At 43.7% G+C, this 16,036-nt stretch overlaps 1 protein-coding gene across 4 annotated transcripts in view; it reads left to right on the forward strand.

Annotated features, from left to right (window-relative positions):
- piezo1 (piezo type mechanosensitive ion channel component 1 (Er blood group)) overlaps positions 1 to 16,036 on the forward strand; it is a 347,945-nt gene that overhangs the window by 81,389 nt on the left and 250,520 nt on the right. For all 4 annotated transcript variants that reach the window (XM_078210703.1, XM_078210705.1, XM_078210706.1 and 1 more), the window contains exon 2: positions 6,717 to 6,812. In XM_078210703.1, coding sequence (XP_078066829.1) covers positions 6,717 to 6,812 — 96 coding nt within the window. The remainder of the gene's footprint in view (positions 1 to 6,716; positions 6,813 to 16,036) is intronic.

A 16,036-nucleotide genomic window follows, 5' to 3' on the forward strand; every position in this document is an offset into this window, starting at 1 on the left:
TTTTTAAAAAAACACTGCGGTTTGCAACACTTCATTACTTCTCTGCAACTGGTAGGCCCTTGGTAGCGATTGGCTTGACGAAAGTCTGATGCACTTGGGCAGCCTTCGAAAACTCAATTTTCCCTTTCGCCTGCTCATTTTGTAACTTGTAATGAATTGGAAACCATTTCCCAATTTTCAACTGGACTAAATGAGCTTTACCCGTAAACCCTGTGCCTTGTGAAGTGTGGTTGTGTCTACCAACATTTTCAACGTTGAAGTTGCAACTTTTCTTTCAAAAAAAAAGCTACTTATTTCCTATTTTTTTTGGCTGAATCAGCAACTGATGCCCTGGATAATTAAAAGATTTCCAGGGAACAGTGTGACTTCCTGAACTTCTGCCTTAATTGGAAGTGGGCGAAACCTGTGGGTGGAATTAATTTTGGTTGGAGAGTGGGAGAGAGGAAAGGGTGAACCAAACAAAGAAATGCCTTACTATTCACTCACATTTTCCATGAAAAAGCCGGCACTCTGGAAGCTTTGCTTCCTGATTCATTTTGTCATTCATGGCAGGCTGTCGGCTGCAGCCAGAAGGGCAGAGGGGAATTTTCCATCTCTCAGGTCTATATGAAAGACCCTTTAATTCTTGGGTTTGTGTTTTATTTTCCTCTGCCAGTTTTCTTTTTAAAACACGTTGATGTGCCTGAATTATGTAGAAATGTTGAAAGCCATGAAAGAGCTAATAACCATTAAAACTCTGGATAGGATCTAATTGGAACAGGCACCTGAATTCAGAATAATCAAGGCAGAAACCTGCTCAAAATTTTGAAGATGCTTAGGCATCTTCACCAGGCTGCAATGCCTCACAGCGCCAGGGACCCGGGGTCGATTCCCGGCTTGGGTCACTCTCTGTGTGGAGTCTGCACGTTCTCCCCGTGTCTGCGTGGGTTTCCTCCGGGTGCTCCGGTTTCCTCCCACAGTCTGAAAACGTGCTGGTTAGGTTCATTGGCCTGAACAGGTGCCAGAGTGTGGCAACTAGGGGTATTCCACAGTAACTTAATTGCAGTGTTAATGTAAGCCTTACTTATGAATAAACTTTAAAGGATGCATTTGAAAAGCGTCTTCAAAACTTTGAGCAGGCTTCTGCTTTGATTATTTTGAATTCAGGTGCCTGTTCCAATTAGATCCTTTTGTTAACTTGCCAGAAATTGTTTTCCATATGTGAAAAATCTGAAGATTTTTTGGGGTGTGTCTGGATGCACTAAAACATACCGTGCACGTAATCGGCCATCTTACTCAACCCTGCTGTGGTTCCTACATCAGCTGCAAGATGAGAAGTGCTCAGTTTTGGGACATGGAATGACAAAACTTAATAATTTCAGCATGTATGTTACACAGGTTGTGCATGCTTTGATGATTCTGGCCTGGCAAGTATTATGTTGGGACAAAAACAGAAAATGCTGGAAAATCTCAGCAGGCCAGGCAGCTTCTGTGGAGAGAGAACAGAGTTGATAGGCTAAATCTTACATTAGAAAACGGCAGTGTTGTTTCCGGTGGGAAAACCGGCGTGTTTCTCTGCACAGAAACCGATTGGTTTTCCCTCCAGATCTTACAACACTTTGCCAAAAAAAAATTAAGGGGATCATCATACAGGGGAGTGGGGGCTAAACACACCGGAGTGTTTCTCTCCAGAGAAATCGGTCAGTTTTCACCGGTGAAGACTGCAACTTCTGGATCTCGAGTCCCTGCCAGTATTTGCATGGATGGTGAATGGGGGCTTAAGATCACCCCAAATGTTTCGAGTCAGGAAAGCTCTTCGTCAGAGCTGGTATTAGGTTGATGCTGCTTTTGCATGTTTGGACAGGACTGAAGAACGCCTGCCATCCTCGAATGTCAATGCCACTGGGCAGTGCAGGTTCTATGAGAAGTGCTCTGTGGTTATCTATTGATACTCATGCCTGTAGAGTACATAGTTTTTTGTCATCAGGTAAATTACAAGTGCTTTTTAAAAAAATGATTCAGTTATGTTGTATACTTCAGGGGCCTGAACAACATAACTGTGGCCCTGCATTTCCAAGAGGGTCAGCCATTCTCACTTGAGCTGACAGTGGTAGACTGAGAGCAATTCGGGAGTCTTCTGCTGAATTATTCTACAACTTATGTTAAGAGCTCCAGTTAGATACAGGAGTATCCCAAAACCCAGAAGGGTAACTTGGAACACTGGATCTTAGTTGTTCATTTTGCAATTTGGTATAATGTGAGGAAAGATATGCAAACCAGTGAGGAAATGTTCAGTCTTGTTGTAATCATTTAAATAAAAGAATGTTTATTGAACTATAAAACACAAAAGAAAGACAACAATAAAGAACAAAATTTACACTTAACTACAATAATTGCTACCCATACAATATATTTGAATTAACCCCATTCCAAATCTATCTACTTTCCTAAACTCTGAGAATGTCCTTTTCCCAAAACATCCCATAAGTTTTAACACTATTTGTGGAGTTTTACCGTCCCGCCTGCCATGGACGGGACACAGACCATGCAAAGGTTCGTTGACCTCGGGCAGGATTTTCTGGCCTTGGGGCGAGCGCGGCCGGAAAATCCCGCCCAATGAGCCACATCCAGCAAATAATTACCACACAGGACCTGTATCTATATTTTGGGAAACTCTTCTAGTTCAGCATAGAATCTCTGAGGTTTTAAACAGCAGCTTTCAGCACAAAAGCCTGCTTTTGAGAGAACTCGTCAGCTGCTCTCCTGGGTACAAGTCTAACCCTGCCACTGATGTACCGTTTATCCCTTTTGATCTTATCCTATCTAAACAACTAATCTTGGAAGTCATGCTTGGAAGTGCAACATGCGTTCTTACCTCTCTGTTTGAACTCCTATCCTCTGGATCTTCAACTCCCACAATTCTACGCTCTATTTGTCCTCCACTTCACTTAAGTAAACACCTGTTCACCCTGCTGCTCGGCAAATTAGCATCACCAAAACCCTCCGTGTAACTGAACCCTGATCGGTTCCCTTTTATCCAATTCTTTAATCCTTATTTTATCCAGGCTTCTTGACACTCATCAGTGATAAAATTATTTGTAGAGATATCTGTAGAATTACTGTTGACTCTGAGCTTCCCTGTTTGTCAGGACTATTGATCAGAGACATTCTTGGGAGGAAGACTCTTTAGGTGTTGACCATCCCTTGTTGTACCATGAAGTTTGATTCAAACTATGTACCCTTCCTTGACAGACATGAGTATCAATAGATAACCACAGAGCACTTCTCATAGAACCTGCACTGTCCAGTAAACATCTTTGGGTCCTCCTCCTCCCCTTCTAAAGGTTTCAGTTAGGAGATTCCATCTGAATTTTTATATGATTTCCAGCTCTGAGGAAGAGTCATCCAGACTCCAAACATTAAGTCAGTTTCTCGCTCCACCTGCTGAATTTTTCCAGCATTTTTTGTTTATATTCCAGTTGCCCCATGTTATCTATAGGAACCTTCATGAACTGTGTCACCTGTCCTGGTCCCCCCATGCCAACACTATAGTTAAGAAAACTCACCAATGCCTATGCTTTTTCGAAGACGAAGGAAATTTGGCAAATCATCTGCGGCTCTCACCAACTTTTACAGATGCACCATAGAAAGCATCCTTTCTGGTTGTACCACAGCTTGGTATAGCTCTTTCTCTGCCCAAGACTGCAAGAAACTACAAAAGGTCGTGAACGTAGCCCAATCCATCATGCAAACCAGTCTCCCATCCATTGACTCTGTCTACACTTCCCGCTGCCTCGGAAAAGCAGCCAGCACAATTAAGGACCTCACACACCCCGGACATTCTCTCTTCCACCTTCTTCCATCGGGAAAAAAGATACAAAAGCCTGAGGTCACGTACCAACCGACTCAAGAACAGCTTCTTCCCTGCTGCCATCAGACTTTTGAACGGACTTCCTGGCATTAAGTTGATCTTTCTCTGCACCCTAGCTATGACTGTAACACTACATTCTGCACTCTCTTGTTTCCTTCTCTATGAACAGTGTGCTTTGTCTGTATAGCGTGCAAGAAACAATACTTTTCACTGTATGTTAATACATGTGATAATAATAAATCAAATCAAATCAAAATCAAAACCTCATTAAAGTGGTTAGTCTTCACTGTGAATCTAGACTGACTATTCAGCTGCTGAGGCTTCATCCAAAGTCATATCTTTCCTTTGCCTGATATCCACACGCTAGCGAGGGCCACTGAATGGCAACACGCCTAAATCAGTTCTATTCCCCTTTCATCGGCTGGAATTTTGCAGTTAATTGCATCATCTGTGTAATGTTTTGTCTGAATTACTGAAAATCAGGACTTGAACCTGGACTACCTTGTCTCCGTACCACATCAGCATGGTGACGTTTCAAAACCAAAGTAAGGAATTGTCAAACATAATGAGTGACATTTGATGGAACTTTATACCCCAGTTGCAAATCCTACTCAAGAAACATTTTGTTTTATTGTAAAGAGCTTGGTGCTATAGTGCTTTGGTCTAGCCACAAATATTCCCATAAAAATGCAAGTCTGGGCTTGTCATTTTCTCCCAACATTCCAGATGTCATCAGGACTGCCCAAGAAAAGTTGTGTGAGGTAATTGGTCCATGCTGTAACCGCTGGAGTACGTTTTGTATACACCTTGATCTCACTTTCCTGGGCCTGTGCTCATTGGAGTTTAGAAGAACGAGAGGTGACCCTATTGAGACATACTGGATTCTCAGGGGGCTTGACAGGGTAGATGCTGAGAGATTCTGGGACCAGAGGGCATAGTCTCGCAGCAAGGGGTAACTGATTTAAGATGGAGATGAGGAGGGATTTCTTCCCTTGGGGACGGTGGGGGTTGGGGGAGGGGGGGGGGGGTGTGTGGCGGTGGATAGTTAATCTGTGGAATTCTTTAGCACAGAGAGTTGTAGAGGCTGGGTCATTAGATATGTTCAAGGCTGAGACAGATAGACTTTTAATCAGTAGGGGAATTGAGAGTTATGTGGATAAGGTTGGAAAGTGGAATTGATTATCATATCGGATCAGTCACTATCTTACTGAATGGTGGAGCAGACTCGATGGGCCAAATGGCCAACTTCTGCCCCTGCGTCTTATGGTCCTTCTTTAAGATATTCTTTAAAAATGATCTCTTTGACCAAGCTTTTTGGTCATCTACCTAACATGTACTTATTCGACTCGGTATTACATTGAGATTTATAATGTTCCTATGAAGTGTCTTGGGACATTACATTGCATTAAATGCACTTTGTGAATAGTGCTTGTTCTTCTCCAATTTTGTTAAAGTTTCTGTGAAGTTCCTTGGAACATTTTGCAATGTTGATGGTGCTATATAAATACAAATTATTATTAGTTTGTAAACTAATTCTGTTTTCTAAGTTTTGGGCTTTGATTTTCCTCTGCATCCTATCTTGGGTCCTGTGTAGAATATTTCTGGTGGCTTCAACAAACAATTAAAAAGGTTAAGTTTAATGTACAAGGTTTTAAAGGAAGATTTGTATTTTTGTTACATTGGTACAGCGCCACGGTGATTGTGTTATGGGACTAATAACGCAAATGCCTGAACAAATAATCCAGAGAGCATGAATTCAAATCCCAGTCCGGCTATTTGCGAATTTTAATTTGATTTTGGAAAAACAAACTCCCATAAAATCTGGATGTAAAAATCTGATATCAGCAAGCAACATTTTACCCGATTGTTCCAGCTTCTTAGATTAGGTTCTGAGCAGTTACTTCTTTCCCTTTTCCTCCTTTCATAAATAGAACCAGAAAAACAATCTAGTACAACCAAGAGTATCTACTTTTCCATGTCCCATGAACAGGCTGCTGCTTTTGAACTCTGCACCGGAGGCCCAGAATACAAAATTCAAACAAGCTCATTTACTGTTCTTGTAAAATGCATGTGACAGTTCAACTTTAACAACATGGTGACGGCCAGCAACATTGCATAATTAACCTTGTTGCTTCATGACTGTTTTGTGCTAGGCAGGATTTGTTTCCAGTCTGATTGTTACTGAGGTTGGTTAATTTGTGTGTGGGATTACTAAATGACATCAAAGCCTTGATGCGAGCTGACTAATGAAGGAAGTGAAGCAAGAAAGCCATATGTCTTGAGTGCGTTATATTAATTGTTTTCTAGAGGAACCAAAATAGTTGCTCTCAGTAAATGCTTATTTGTGCTAACTGTGTGGGCCAGAGAAGGAGGGAGCAGCACTGGTCAGTAATACAGTGAAATGAAACTGCTGCCTTCAGTGTCTGTAATCATTCAACATTATGACTACTGTATTCAGGGCCAATAACTTAACATAGTAATGAAACATATTGTATTTGCAAAAGCCATATTGAGAGACATGCAGAAGGCACAGTGGCTCGCGTTGCTGCCTCACAGGGTCAGGGACATGGGCCACTGTCTGTGCAGAGTCTGCACATTCTCCCCGTGTCTGGGTGGGTTTCCTCCCAGGTGCTACGGTTTCCTCCCACAGTCCGAAAGACGTGCTGGTTAGGTGCATTGGCCATGTTAAATTATCCCTCAGTGTACCCGAACAGGCGCCGGAGTGTGGCGACAAGGGGATTTTCACAGTAACTTCATTGCAGTGTTATTGTAAGCCTACTTGTGACACTAATAAATAAACTTTAAACTTAAGCATGTTAAAATATTTGTCTAAGATCTGACATCTGTATTAATTTTCCTTTCACAGCCTGCCTCTTTCGATACAATGCCTTATCTCTGATCTACCTGTTGTATTTGTTGCTGCTTCCACTCTTCTTTGGACCCAATGAACGCACTGTACGAGGTAAGCTGTAATAATTCTTTTGTTAATCGTACATTAACATTAATAAAAACTCCAATATCAGGTAAGTGATTTATTAAATTGAGGTTCAATTGCTTATATGCTCATGTCTGGACTATCCCTGAGAAGGGCAAAGTTGAGTTCTCATTTACCACAAGCAAAGAATGGGAGGGGGTGGGGGGGTGATGGGGGCGAGGTGGGGAGCTTAGCCTCGGCAAATGGGTGTGGGAATGGTAATGCGCGATGAACCAACCCTTTGCTTTTGATTCAGGCAGCATGCTAATTAAAATGATTGCAATGTACGGTCAGCTCCTAGCCCATTGCTGAGTGGCTGCCAACCTCAGCAGGGGGCCCAAAATTATGAGATGCCAGCAGCAGTTAAAGTTAGCTAATGTAGCCAGGGTTATTCTTGAAATTCATGTATATTTGTGAAGATAAGGGGGGAGTGAAGGAGTATTGTATCATAGTCATACTTTTCATGTTTAATAAATGTTTTTTTTTGTTGTTAAGAGCCAATTGGTGATTCTGTTCCTCCATGTTTTCTAAAAAAAAGTGTAAAAGTTATGGTCTTCTGAGTCAAGTTCCCTTCAGGGATCTTCCTGTCCAATAGTAACATTGACAATCTGTTTATGTTTTGGACCATAGAGTTCAGGTTTGGACAGTATTTTGATTCAAGCTAGTTTGAACTGATTCACAGTTGGATTAAAGTGCCCAGTCATAACAAGTGACAGGGTTGTGGAATTAGTGACATCTCAAATGGACCCTGTATGCCAAAGTTTTCTTGTAATTTATGAGTTTAATTAATTGGCGTGCACATTGAAGCAAACTAAAATCTTAGTTGGACATAACATTGCAATGGTTGTAAAGGATGTAGACCGAAGTTACTATGTAAATATTAAAGCCATCATTTTCTCTTCCAAAATAACTATTATTTGAATCACACTTAACCCATTAAATATATTGTGAGTACTTGAATGAGTTGAGATTAATGTGTGTAGTTACAGTGTTTCCTTTGAGGTCCAATAATTTATTTTGGCAGTTGCTGGGCTATTGTATCATTTGGTTTATTAAGAGTCTTTAAAGTATATCATCATTTCAGTTGTAATTATTATACCCATTAACTGTCAGTGACTTTATTTATGCAGCGGTGAATCTTGCTGAATAATTACTGTTGCTTAATGGCATGTCAAAGTTTCTGGGTCAGAGCCAACTTGAATAAGATTGTTGTGGATGAAACCCTTTCATCTGGGTTGCGCAATGACAGTTTTGACAAGGCGCCAACGAGTTGCAGAAGGCTGTGTTGCTTTACAATTTTTTAATTATAAAATTGTGGCAGTGCTGAAGTGCCAAATGCGATACCTGTCTGCGAGCTGCTTTGTCAAATTCCAGTACAGCCACAGAAACAGGAGCTGACTTTCTCATCTCAGTGCTGTCAAATCACACGCTTTCTCAGCTTTGACCCTCACTCTCAGCATTCAGCACTCTCGGATCTGATGCAGGACATCAATGTGTTTAGGCCGTCCGGAAAAGGATCTTCACCACGTTCTCTGTCGCGTTGTGCTCCCATTTTCTTCCTCCCCAGATGTTAATTTTCATATTTCTGAACTCCATCCTCTTTTAGTGTGATTATGATCTTCACAGAAATTTGTGTCGAGCTATAAATCTATTTGTTCTGTGAAATCCTGCCCATCAGAAAGAAAGTTAGGGTTTCCTAAAGTAATTGGCTCAAACATCACTGTCAAAATGACAGGGAGGCAGGCAAAAGGCTAGCTAATGGGAGCAGCCTGCCAGCCCCAGCCTGGATGGATAGGAGGATTGAATTTTTGTGCAGCTTGAACCCTTCATGGTTATTGTGAAGGTTGTGATGAGCTAATGTTTTGAATGGTCGTAGTCAACGTATTCTAGGAACACCCACAGTGCCGATAGGGAGTTCCAGGATTTTATCACCGTGACATAGAAGGAACGGTGATACATTTCCAAGCCAGGATGACATGCGACTGAATATTATCATTTGGACTAATTTTCACACTTGTAGCAAAACTGACAGTAGCAGGTTGGCTGCCGTTTCACACCTGATTGTCCTCTCCATTGAAGTCAATTCAAAGTTAGGTAGTGTCAAAGAAGCAGTTAACCATTAGCATCCATTGTCTCTCTGTCAAGATTGATAATGTGTTGAACACAATAATTTGAATGTGATGTTAATGTGAGAAACATTACTTTGAATACTACATTACAACACATAAAGAGGCCATTCAGCCCATCAAGTCCATGACAGCTCTTTGCAATAGCAGTCCAGCTAGACTCTCTCTGCCCTTTCCCTGTAGCTATCCATTTGTTTTAAGTTCTTATCGAATTTACTTTTGAAAGCTTCAACTGAACCTGCATCCACTACCCTTCCTGGCAATGCTTTTGGATCATAACCACTCGCTGCGAAAAAAACTTTCCTTATATCACCTTCTGCCAATTATCTTAAACCTAGATCCTCTAGTTCTCGACCTTTCCACTAATGAGAACAGTTTCTCTCTTCCTGCATCCTTTATGATTTTGGACACGTCTATTAAATCTTCTCTCAACCTTCTCTGCTCACAGGAGAACAACAGCAACATCTCCAATCTATCCACATAATTGATGTTCCTGCAACAATTCCAGCAGCATTCTTCTGCACCCTCCTTCCTAAAGTGCAGTGCCCAGACTTGGACAAAATACTCCAGTTTTGACTGAAAAGGTGTTTTATATAGGTTCCTCAGTAACGTCCTTGCTTGGCACTCTCTGCCTCTATTTATGAAGTAAGAAGTTTAACAACACCAGGTTAAAGTCCAACAGGTTTATTTGGTAGCAAAAGCCACACACGCTTTCGGAGCTCTAAGCCCCTTCTTCAGGTGAGTGGGAATTCTGTTCACAAACAGAGCTTATAAAGACACAGACTCAATTTACATGAATAATGGTTGGAATGCGAATACTTACAACTAATCAAGTCTTTAAGAAACAAAACAATGTGAATGAAGAGAGCATCAAGACAGGCTAAAAAGATGTGTATTGTCTCCAGACAAGACAGCCAGTGAAACTCTGCAGGTCCACGCAACTGTGGGAGTTACAAATAGTGTGACATGAACCCAATATCCCGGTTGAGGCCGTCCTCGTGTGTGCGGAACTTGGCTATCAGTTTCTGCTCAGCGACTCTGCGCTGTCGTGTGTCGCGAAGGCCGCCTTGGAGAACGCTTACCCGAAAATCAGAGGCCGAATGCCCGTGACCGCTGAAGTGCTCCCCAACAGGAAGAGAACAGTCTTGCCTGGTGATTGTCGAGCGGTGTTCACTCATCCGTTGTCGCAGCGTCTGCATAGTTTCCCCAATGTACCATGCCTCGGGACATCCTTTCTTGCAGCATATCAGGTAGACAACGTTGGCCGAATTGCAAGGGTATGTACCGTGTATCTGGTGGATGGTGTTTCGCACCTCAATATGCCAACATCTTCATGCACAGGTTCGAACAAGACTTCTTCGCCGCACGGGACCTTCAACCGATGCTATACACTAGATACATCGATGACATTTTCTTCCTTTGGACTCATGGTGAACAATCACTGAAACAACTCTATGATGACATCAACAAGTTCCATCCCACCATCAGGCTCACCATAGACTACTCTCCGGAATCGGTTGCATTCTTGGACACACGCATCTCCATTAAGGACGGTCACCTCAGCACCTCACTGTACCACAAGCCCACGGATAACCTCACGATGCTCCACTTCTCCAGCTTCCACCCTAAACACAGTTAAAGAAGCCATCCCCTACGGACAAGCCCTCCGTATACACAGGATCTGCTCGGATGAGGAGGATCGCAACAGACACCTCCAGACGCTGAAAGATGCCCTCATAAGAACAGGATATGGCGCTCGACTCATTGATCAACAGTTCCAACGCGCCACAGCGAAAAACCGCACCGACCTCCTCAGAAGACAAACACGGGACACAGTGGACAGAGTACCCTTCGTTGTCCAGTACTTCCCCGGAGCGGAGAAGCTACGGCATCTCCTCCGGAGCCTTCAACATGTCATTGATGAAGACGAACATCTCGCCAAGGCCATCCCCACACCCCCACTTCTTGCCTTCAAACAACCGCACAACCTCAAACAGACCATTGTCCGCAGCAAACTACCCAGCCTTCAGGAGAACAGTGACCATGACACCACACAACCCTGCCACAGCAACCTCTGCAAGACGTGCCGGATCATCAACACAGATGCCATCATCTCACGTGAGAACACCATCCACCAGGTACACGGTACATACTCTTGCAATTCGGCCAACGTTGTCTACCTGATACGCTGCAAGAAAGGATGTCCCGAGGCATGGTACATTGGGGAAACTATGCAGACGCTGCGACAACGGATGAGTGAACACCGCTCGACAATCACCAGGCAAGACTGTTCTCTTCCTGTTGGGGAGCACTTCAGCGGTCACGGGCATTCGGCCTCTGATTTTCGGGTAAGCGTTCTCCAAGGCGGCCTTCGCGACACACGACAGCGCAGAGTCGCTGAGCAGAAACTGATAGCCAAGTTCCGCACACACGAGGACGGCCTCAACCAGGATATTGGGTTCATGTCACACTATTTGTAACTCCCACAGTTGCGTGGACCTGCAGAGTTTCACTGGCTGTCTTGTCTGGAGACAATACACATCTTTTTAGCCTGTCTTGATGCTCTCTCCATTCACATTGTTTTGTTTCTTAAAGACTTGATTAGTTGTAAGTATTCGCATTCCAACCATTATTCATGTAAATTGAGTCTGTGTCTTTATAAGCTCTGTTTGTGAACAGAATTCCCACTCACCTGAAGAAGGGGCTTAGAGCTCCGAAAGCGTGTGTGGCTTTTGCTACCAAATAAACCTGTTGGACTTTAACCTGGTGTTGTTAAACTTCTTACTGTGTTTACCCCAGTCCAACACCGGCATCTCCACATCATGTCTATTTATGAAGCCCAAATCCTCTATTCTCTGTTGACCATTTTCTAAACTTGTTCTGCCACCTTTAACAATTCGTGCACACAAACCCTGAGGTGTCTCTGTTCCTGAACCACTTTAGAATTTTGCCTTTTATTTATATTGCCTCTCCCCTCCCTCCCAGAATGTATTGCTTTGCAATTCTCTGCATCAAGTTTAATCTGCTATGTTTCTGCCCATAGTACCAGCCTGTCGAGGTCCTCTGTCACCATGCTCCTCACTGTTCACCATTCTTCCAAGCTTTGTACCATCTGTAAATTTGGAAATTTAACCTTGTACACTAAAGCAAAATCATTAATGCATATCAGCAGTGGTCCTAGTAATGACCCCTGGGAAACCCATTGTATATCTTCCTCCAGTCTGAGAGAACCACTGCACTTTGTCTCATGTGCTGTCACTGGCCCTTTTATCTCCCTGGCTTCATATCTGCTGACTAACCTCATGAATGGGACTTTATCAAACGCCTTTTGGAACTTCATATAAACCACATCAACACCCTCTGTTCCTACATCAAAAATTTCAATCGACATAGTTAAACATGATTTGGCTTTAACAATTCCATGTGAGCTTCCCTTAATTAATCCACATTTGTTTAAAGGATGGTTAATTTTGTCCTGAACTATAATTTCTAATGGGTTTCCTGCCATCAAGGTTAAGCTGACAGGCACATCGTTGTGGGTTTATCTTTACACTCACTTTTTGAACAAAGGTAAGACATTTGCCATTCTTCAGTCGTAGAACCACAGAATTGTGACTGTGCAAAAAGAGGTCATTCAGCCCATCATATCTGCACCTGCTCTCCAAATGAGCATTATGGCTTTGCGCCATTCTCCTGCTTTTTCCCATACCCTTGCAAATTGCTTATATTCAGCTAATCACCGAATCCCCTCTTGAATGCCTCAGTTGAACCTCCCTCCACCACACTTCCAAATGGTGCATTCCAGACCCAAACCACTAACAGCGTGAAAAGAACATTCTCACATCACATATGCTTCTTTTCCAAATAACTTTAAATCTGTGCTCTCTCATTCATGGTCCTTTTACAAGTGGGAACAGTTTTTCCCTATCCACTTTCCCTGCCCCTTCATTGATTTTGAACATCGCTATCAAATCTCCTCTTAACTTTCTTCTCTCCAAGGAGATCAGTCCCAATCTCTCCAATCTATCTTCATAAATGAAGTTTCTCATCCCCGGAACCGCTCTTATGAACCTCTTCTCTCCAATACTCAAAGGTAGGGTTCTGAAGACTGTGGAGGAACAAAGAGATCTTGGGGTCCATATCCACAGATCTCTAAAGGTTGCCACTCAAGTGGATAGAGCTGTGAAGAAGGCCTATAGTGTGTTAGCTTTTATTAACAGGGGGTTGGAGTTTAAGAGCCGTGGGGTTATGCTGCAACTGTACAGGACCTTGGTGAGACCACATTTGGAATATTGTGTGCAGTTCTGGTCACCTCACTATAAGAAGGATGTGGAAGCTCTGGAAAGAGTGCAGAGGAGATTTACCAGGATGCTGCCTGGTTTGGAGGGTAGGTCTTATGAGGAAAGGTTGAGGGAGCTGGGGCTGTTCTCTCTGGAGCGGAGGAGGCTGAGGGGAGACTTAATAGAGGTTTATAAAATGATGAAGGGGATAGATAGAGTGAACGTTCAAAGACTATTTCCTCGGGTGGATGGAGCTATTACAAGGGGGCATAACTATAGGGTTCATGGTGGGAGATACAGGAAGGATATCAGAGGTAGGTTCTTTACGCAGAGAGTGGTTGGGGTGTGGACTGGACTGCCTGCAGTGATGGTGGAGTCAGACACTTTAGGAACATTTAAGCGGTTATTGGGTAGGCACATGGAGCACATCAGGATGATAGGGAGTGGGATAGCTTGATCTTGGTTTCAGATAAAGCTCGGCACAACATTGTGGGCCGAAGGGCCTGTTCTGTGCTGTACTGTTCTATGTTCTATAATACGTTCACTTCCTTCCAATAGTGTGGCATCCTCTGGCATCACCCCTATCTCAGGAGGAATGAGAGGTTATGACCAACATCTGTGTAATTTCCACCTCTACCTTTCGCAGTATCCCATCTGGACCTGGGGATTTATCTACTCTAAGTACAGTCAGCTTTTCCAGAACACTTTTTGCCCAATTTTTGCCCATCCACTATCTATAATTCCTCCATCTATACTGTAACTTTGGCACTATCGTCTTCCTGGGTAAAGCAAATGCTTTTGTACCTCAGTCATTCCCTGCGCCCCAACACATACATTTCTGTTTTGGCCTTTCATTGACCCTCCCTGTGTCCATATACTTGGAGAAAATATTTGCATTTCTTTTTATGTTAGCTGCCTGTTAATTCTCATTCTCTTATTGCCCATCATATTTCCCTTATCACTTCCCATCTAGTACAGAAATACAGAAAAACTAGAAGAGATCTTGTTAATGTAATACAAATATTTATACAGTTTACTCCCTGAAGGTATGATCTTCCCAGGGATGTTTAGGTGTTATCAGATGCACAGGGAATTCAGAAAGAAATTCATTAAATGAAGAGTGTTACTATCACTGGATTTTACAAAATGGTTGTATTTTAAACTGTCTCCTTTAATTCAAGGTTAAATGGCAGAGCTTGGAGAGAGGGATGTAACATGATGAAGTCTACCAGAGACAAGCCCATGTAACCTGGTTGCCACGGAAAACTATAAAAACATTATTAACACAGTTTCATCGGGGATTCTGCTGAACTTATAGTGGGTGAGAGGGAGAGGCCCCTCAGGATTGGTGAGGTGGCACCAGGAATGTTGGGAAGTGTCTGGGTTTGGCAGGGGTTATCCCGCTGTGAAAATGGAGGAGAGAAAACAGAAAGACTGACTGACCGTGGGCACGCAACAAAGGCTGTCAAGTTGATCAGGTTCTAAAACAGGCAGCTGCCATGACAGACATTTGCTGCAGGAGGATAGGTTTAATGTTAAAGTCAAACCAGATGGCCGCCTCATTTGGGGAAGTGTCAATTATTCTGTATTCTTGCATGAAGACAAGTTGCACTATTTTGAATTAAATCATTCCAGTCAGACCTCTGCATGGCTCACTTCCTGCAAAATAAAATAATGTAGCGATTTGTAGCTGGCCCTACCTTACCAGATGTTTTTCCAGTGCATCTTCAAATGGCTTGGAAGTGATTGCTACCGGATTAAGCCATCTCATATTGAGATACTGGTAGCGTGAATCTTTTCTGGCGTATAAAGCATGGAAGTTCAATGATGGAATTGACTGCCCTTGCTGAACCCAAGAAACTATGTAAGGAAAGATTTGAATTTGTGACATGAAGCAAGAATCTAAACTCCCCAGATGTGGGAGTTATTAGAACAGCCTGGGCAAATCCCCGTTCGTGTTCAAGCTTTTTCTGCTGTGGCAGGTTTCTGGTTCGAAGGATCTATATCTCAAAAGCATTACGATTTGGGGCCCGATTTTACCATTGCGTCACGCCCATTTTCGGGCGCGAAAACCCGGTAAAGTCAGGTGTGAGGCGATTAGCAGGATCCGAGCCCATGTCCGCGTAGATGCCCACTTTACCAAGGCCCGAAAATGGGCGCGATCCGAACCACGCCCGAAATGGGCGCAACGGTGATTTAAATGCGTTTGCATGCATTTAAATTGAATTAATGAGCTTCCCGCCCAACTTTACCTGCACTTCCCCCTTTACCATTATGTTCGCCCGCGCAGATTAGGCGCAAAACAGACATGCTCGGCAAAGGTCTGTTTCGGGCGCTCCAGCTTCTGAAGAGGTAAGTTCAGAGCTTCCAAAGGCTCTCTAACTCAGATCGGTGGTGCGGGGGGAGGGAGGTGGGTCAGATCATTCACTCGTGGAGGGGAGGGAGGAGGGAGGGCCAGATCACTCTCTGGTGGGGGGCGGGGAGGAGGGGGGCGGGTCACATGTATCTCTGATGGGGGGGGGGAGGGGGAGGAAGGCCCGATCATTCTCTGGCCGGCGGGGGGGGGGGGGGCGGTCAGGGGGGACTGCTGCCACTCTACGGGCGACCGGTGGGGGGGGGGGGAAGTGTTGCAGAGGGTCGCGATCGGTCTGGGTAGTGGGGTGGGTGGGTGGATAAGGGGGACAGTTATGTTGTGGGGGTGGGGCAATACCTGTAGGGACCATCGCTCCCACTTTTCGCTCCTGGTCCGCTTTTTGGGGCCCGGGAGTGATGTGACGGGGTGTGTTTTGTCAAATCTTTTCTCAGT

This window comes from Mustelus asterias, chromosome 4 (genome assembly GCF_964213995.1).
Source record: "Mustelus asterias chromosome 4, sMusAst1.hap1.1, whole genome shotgun sequence".
In the NCBI taxonomy this organism is placed as follows: domain Eukaryota; kingdom Metazoa; phylum Chordata; class Chondrichthyes; order Carcharhiniformes; family Triakidae; genus Mustelus; species Mustelus asterias.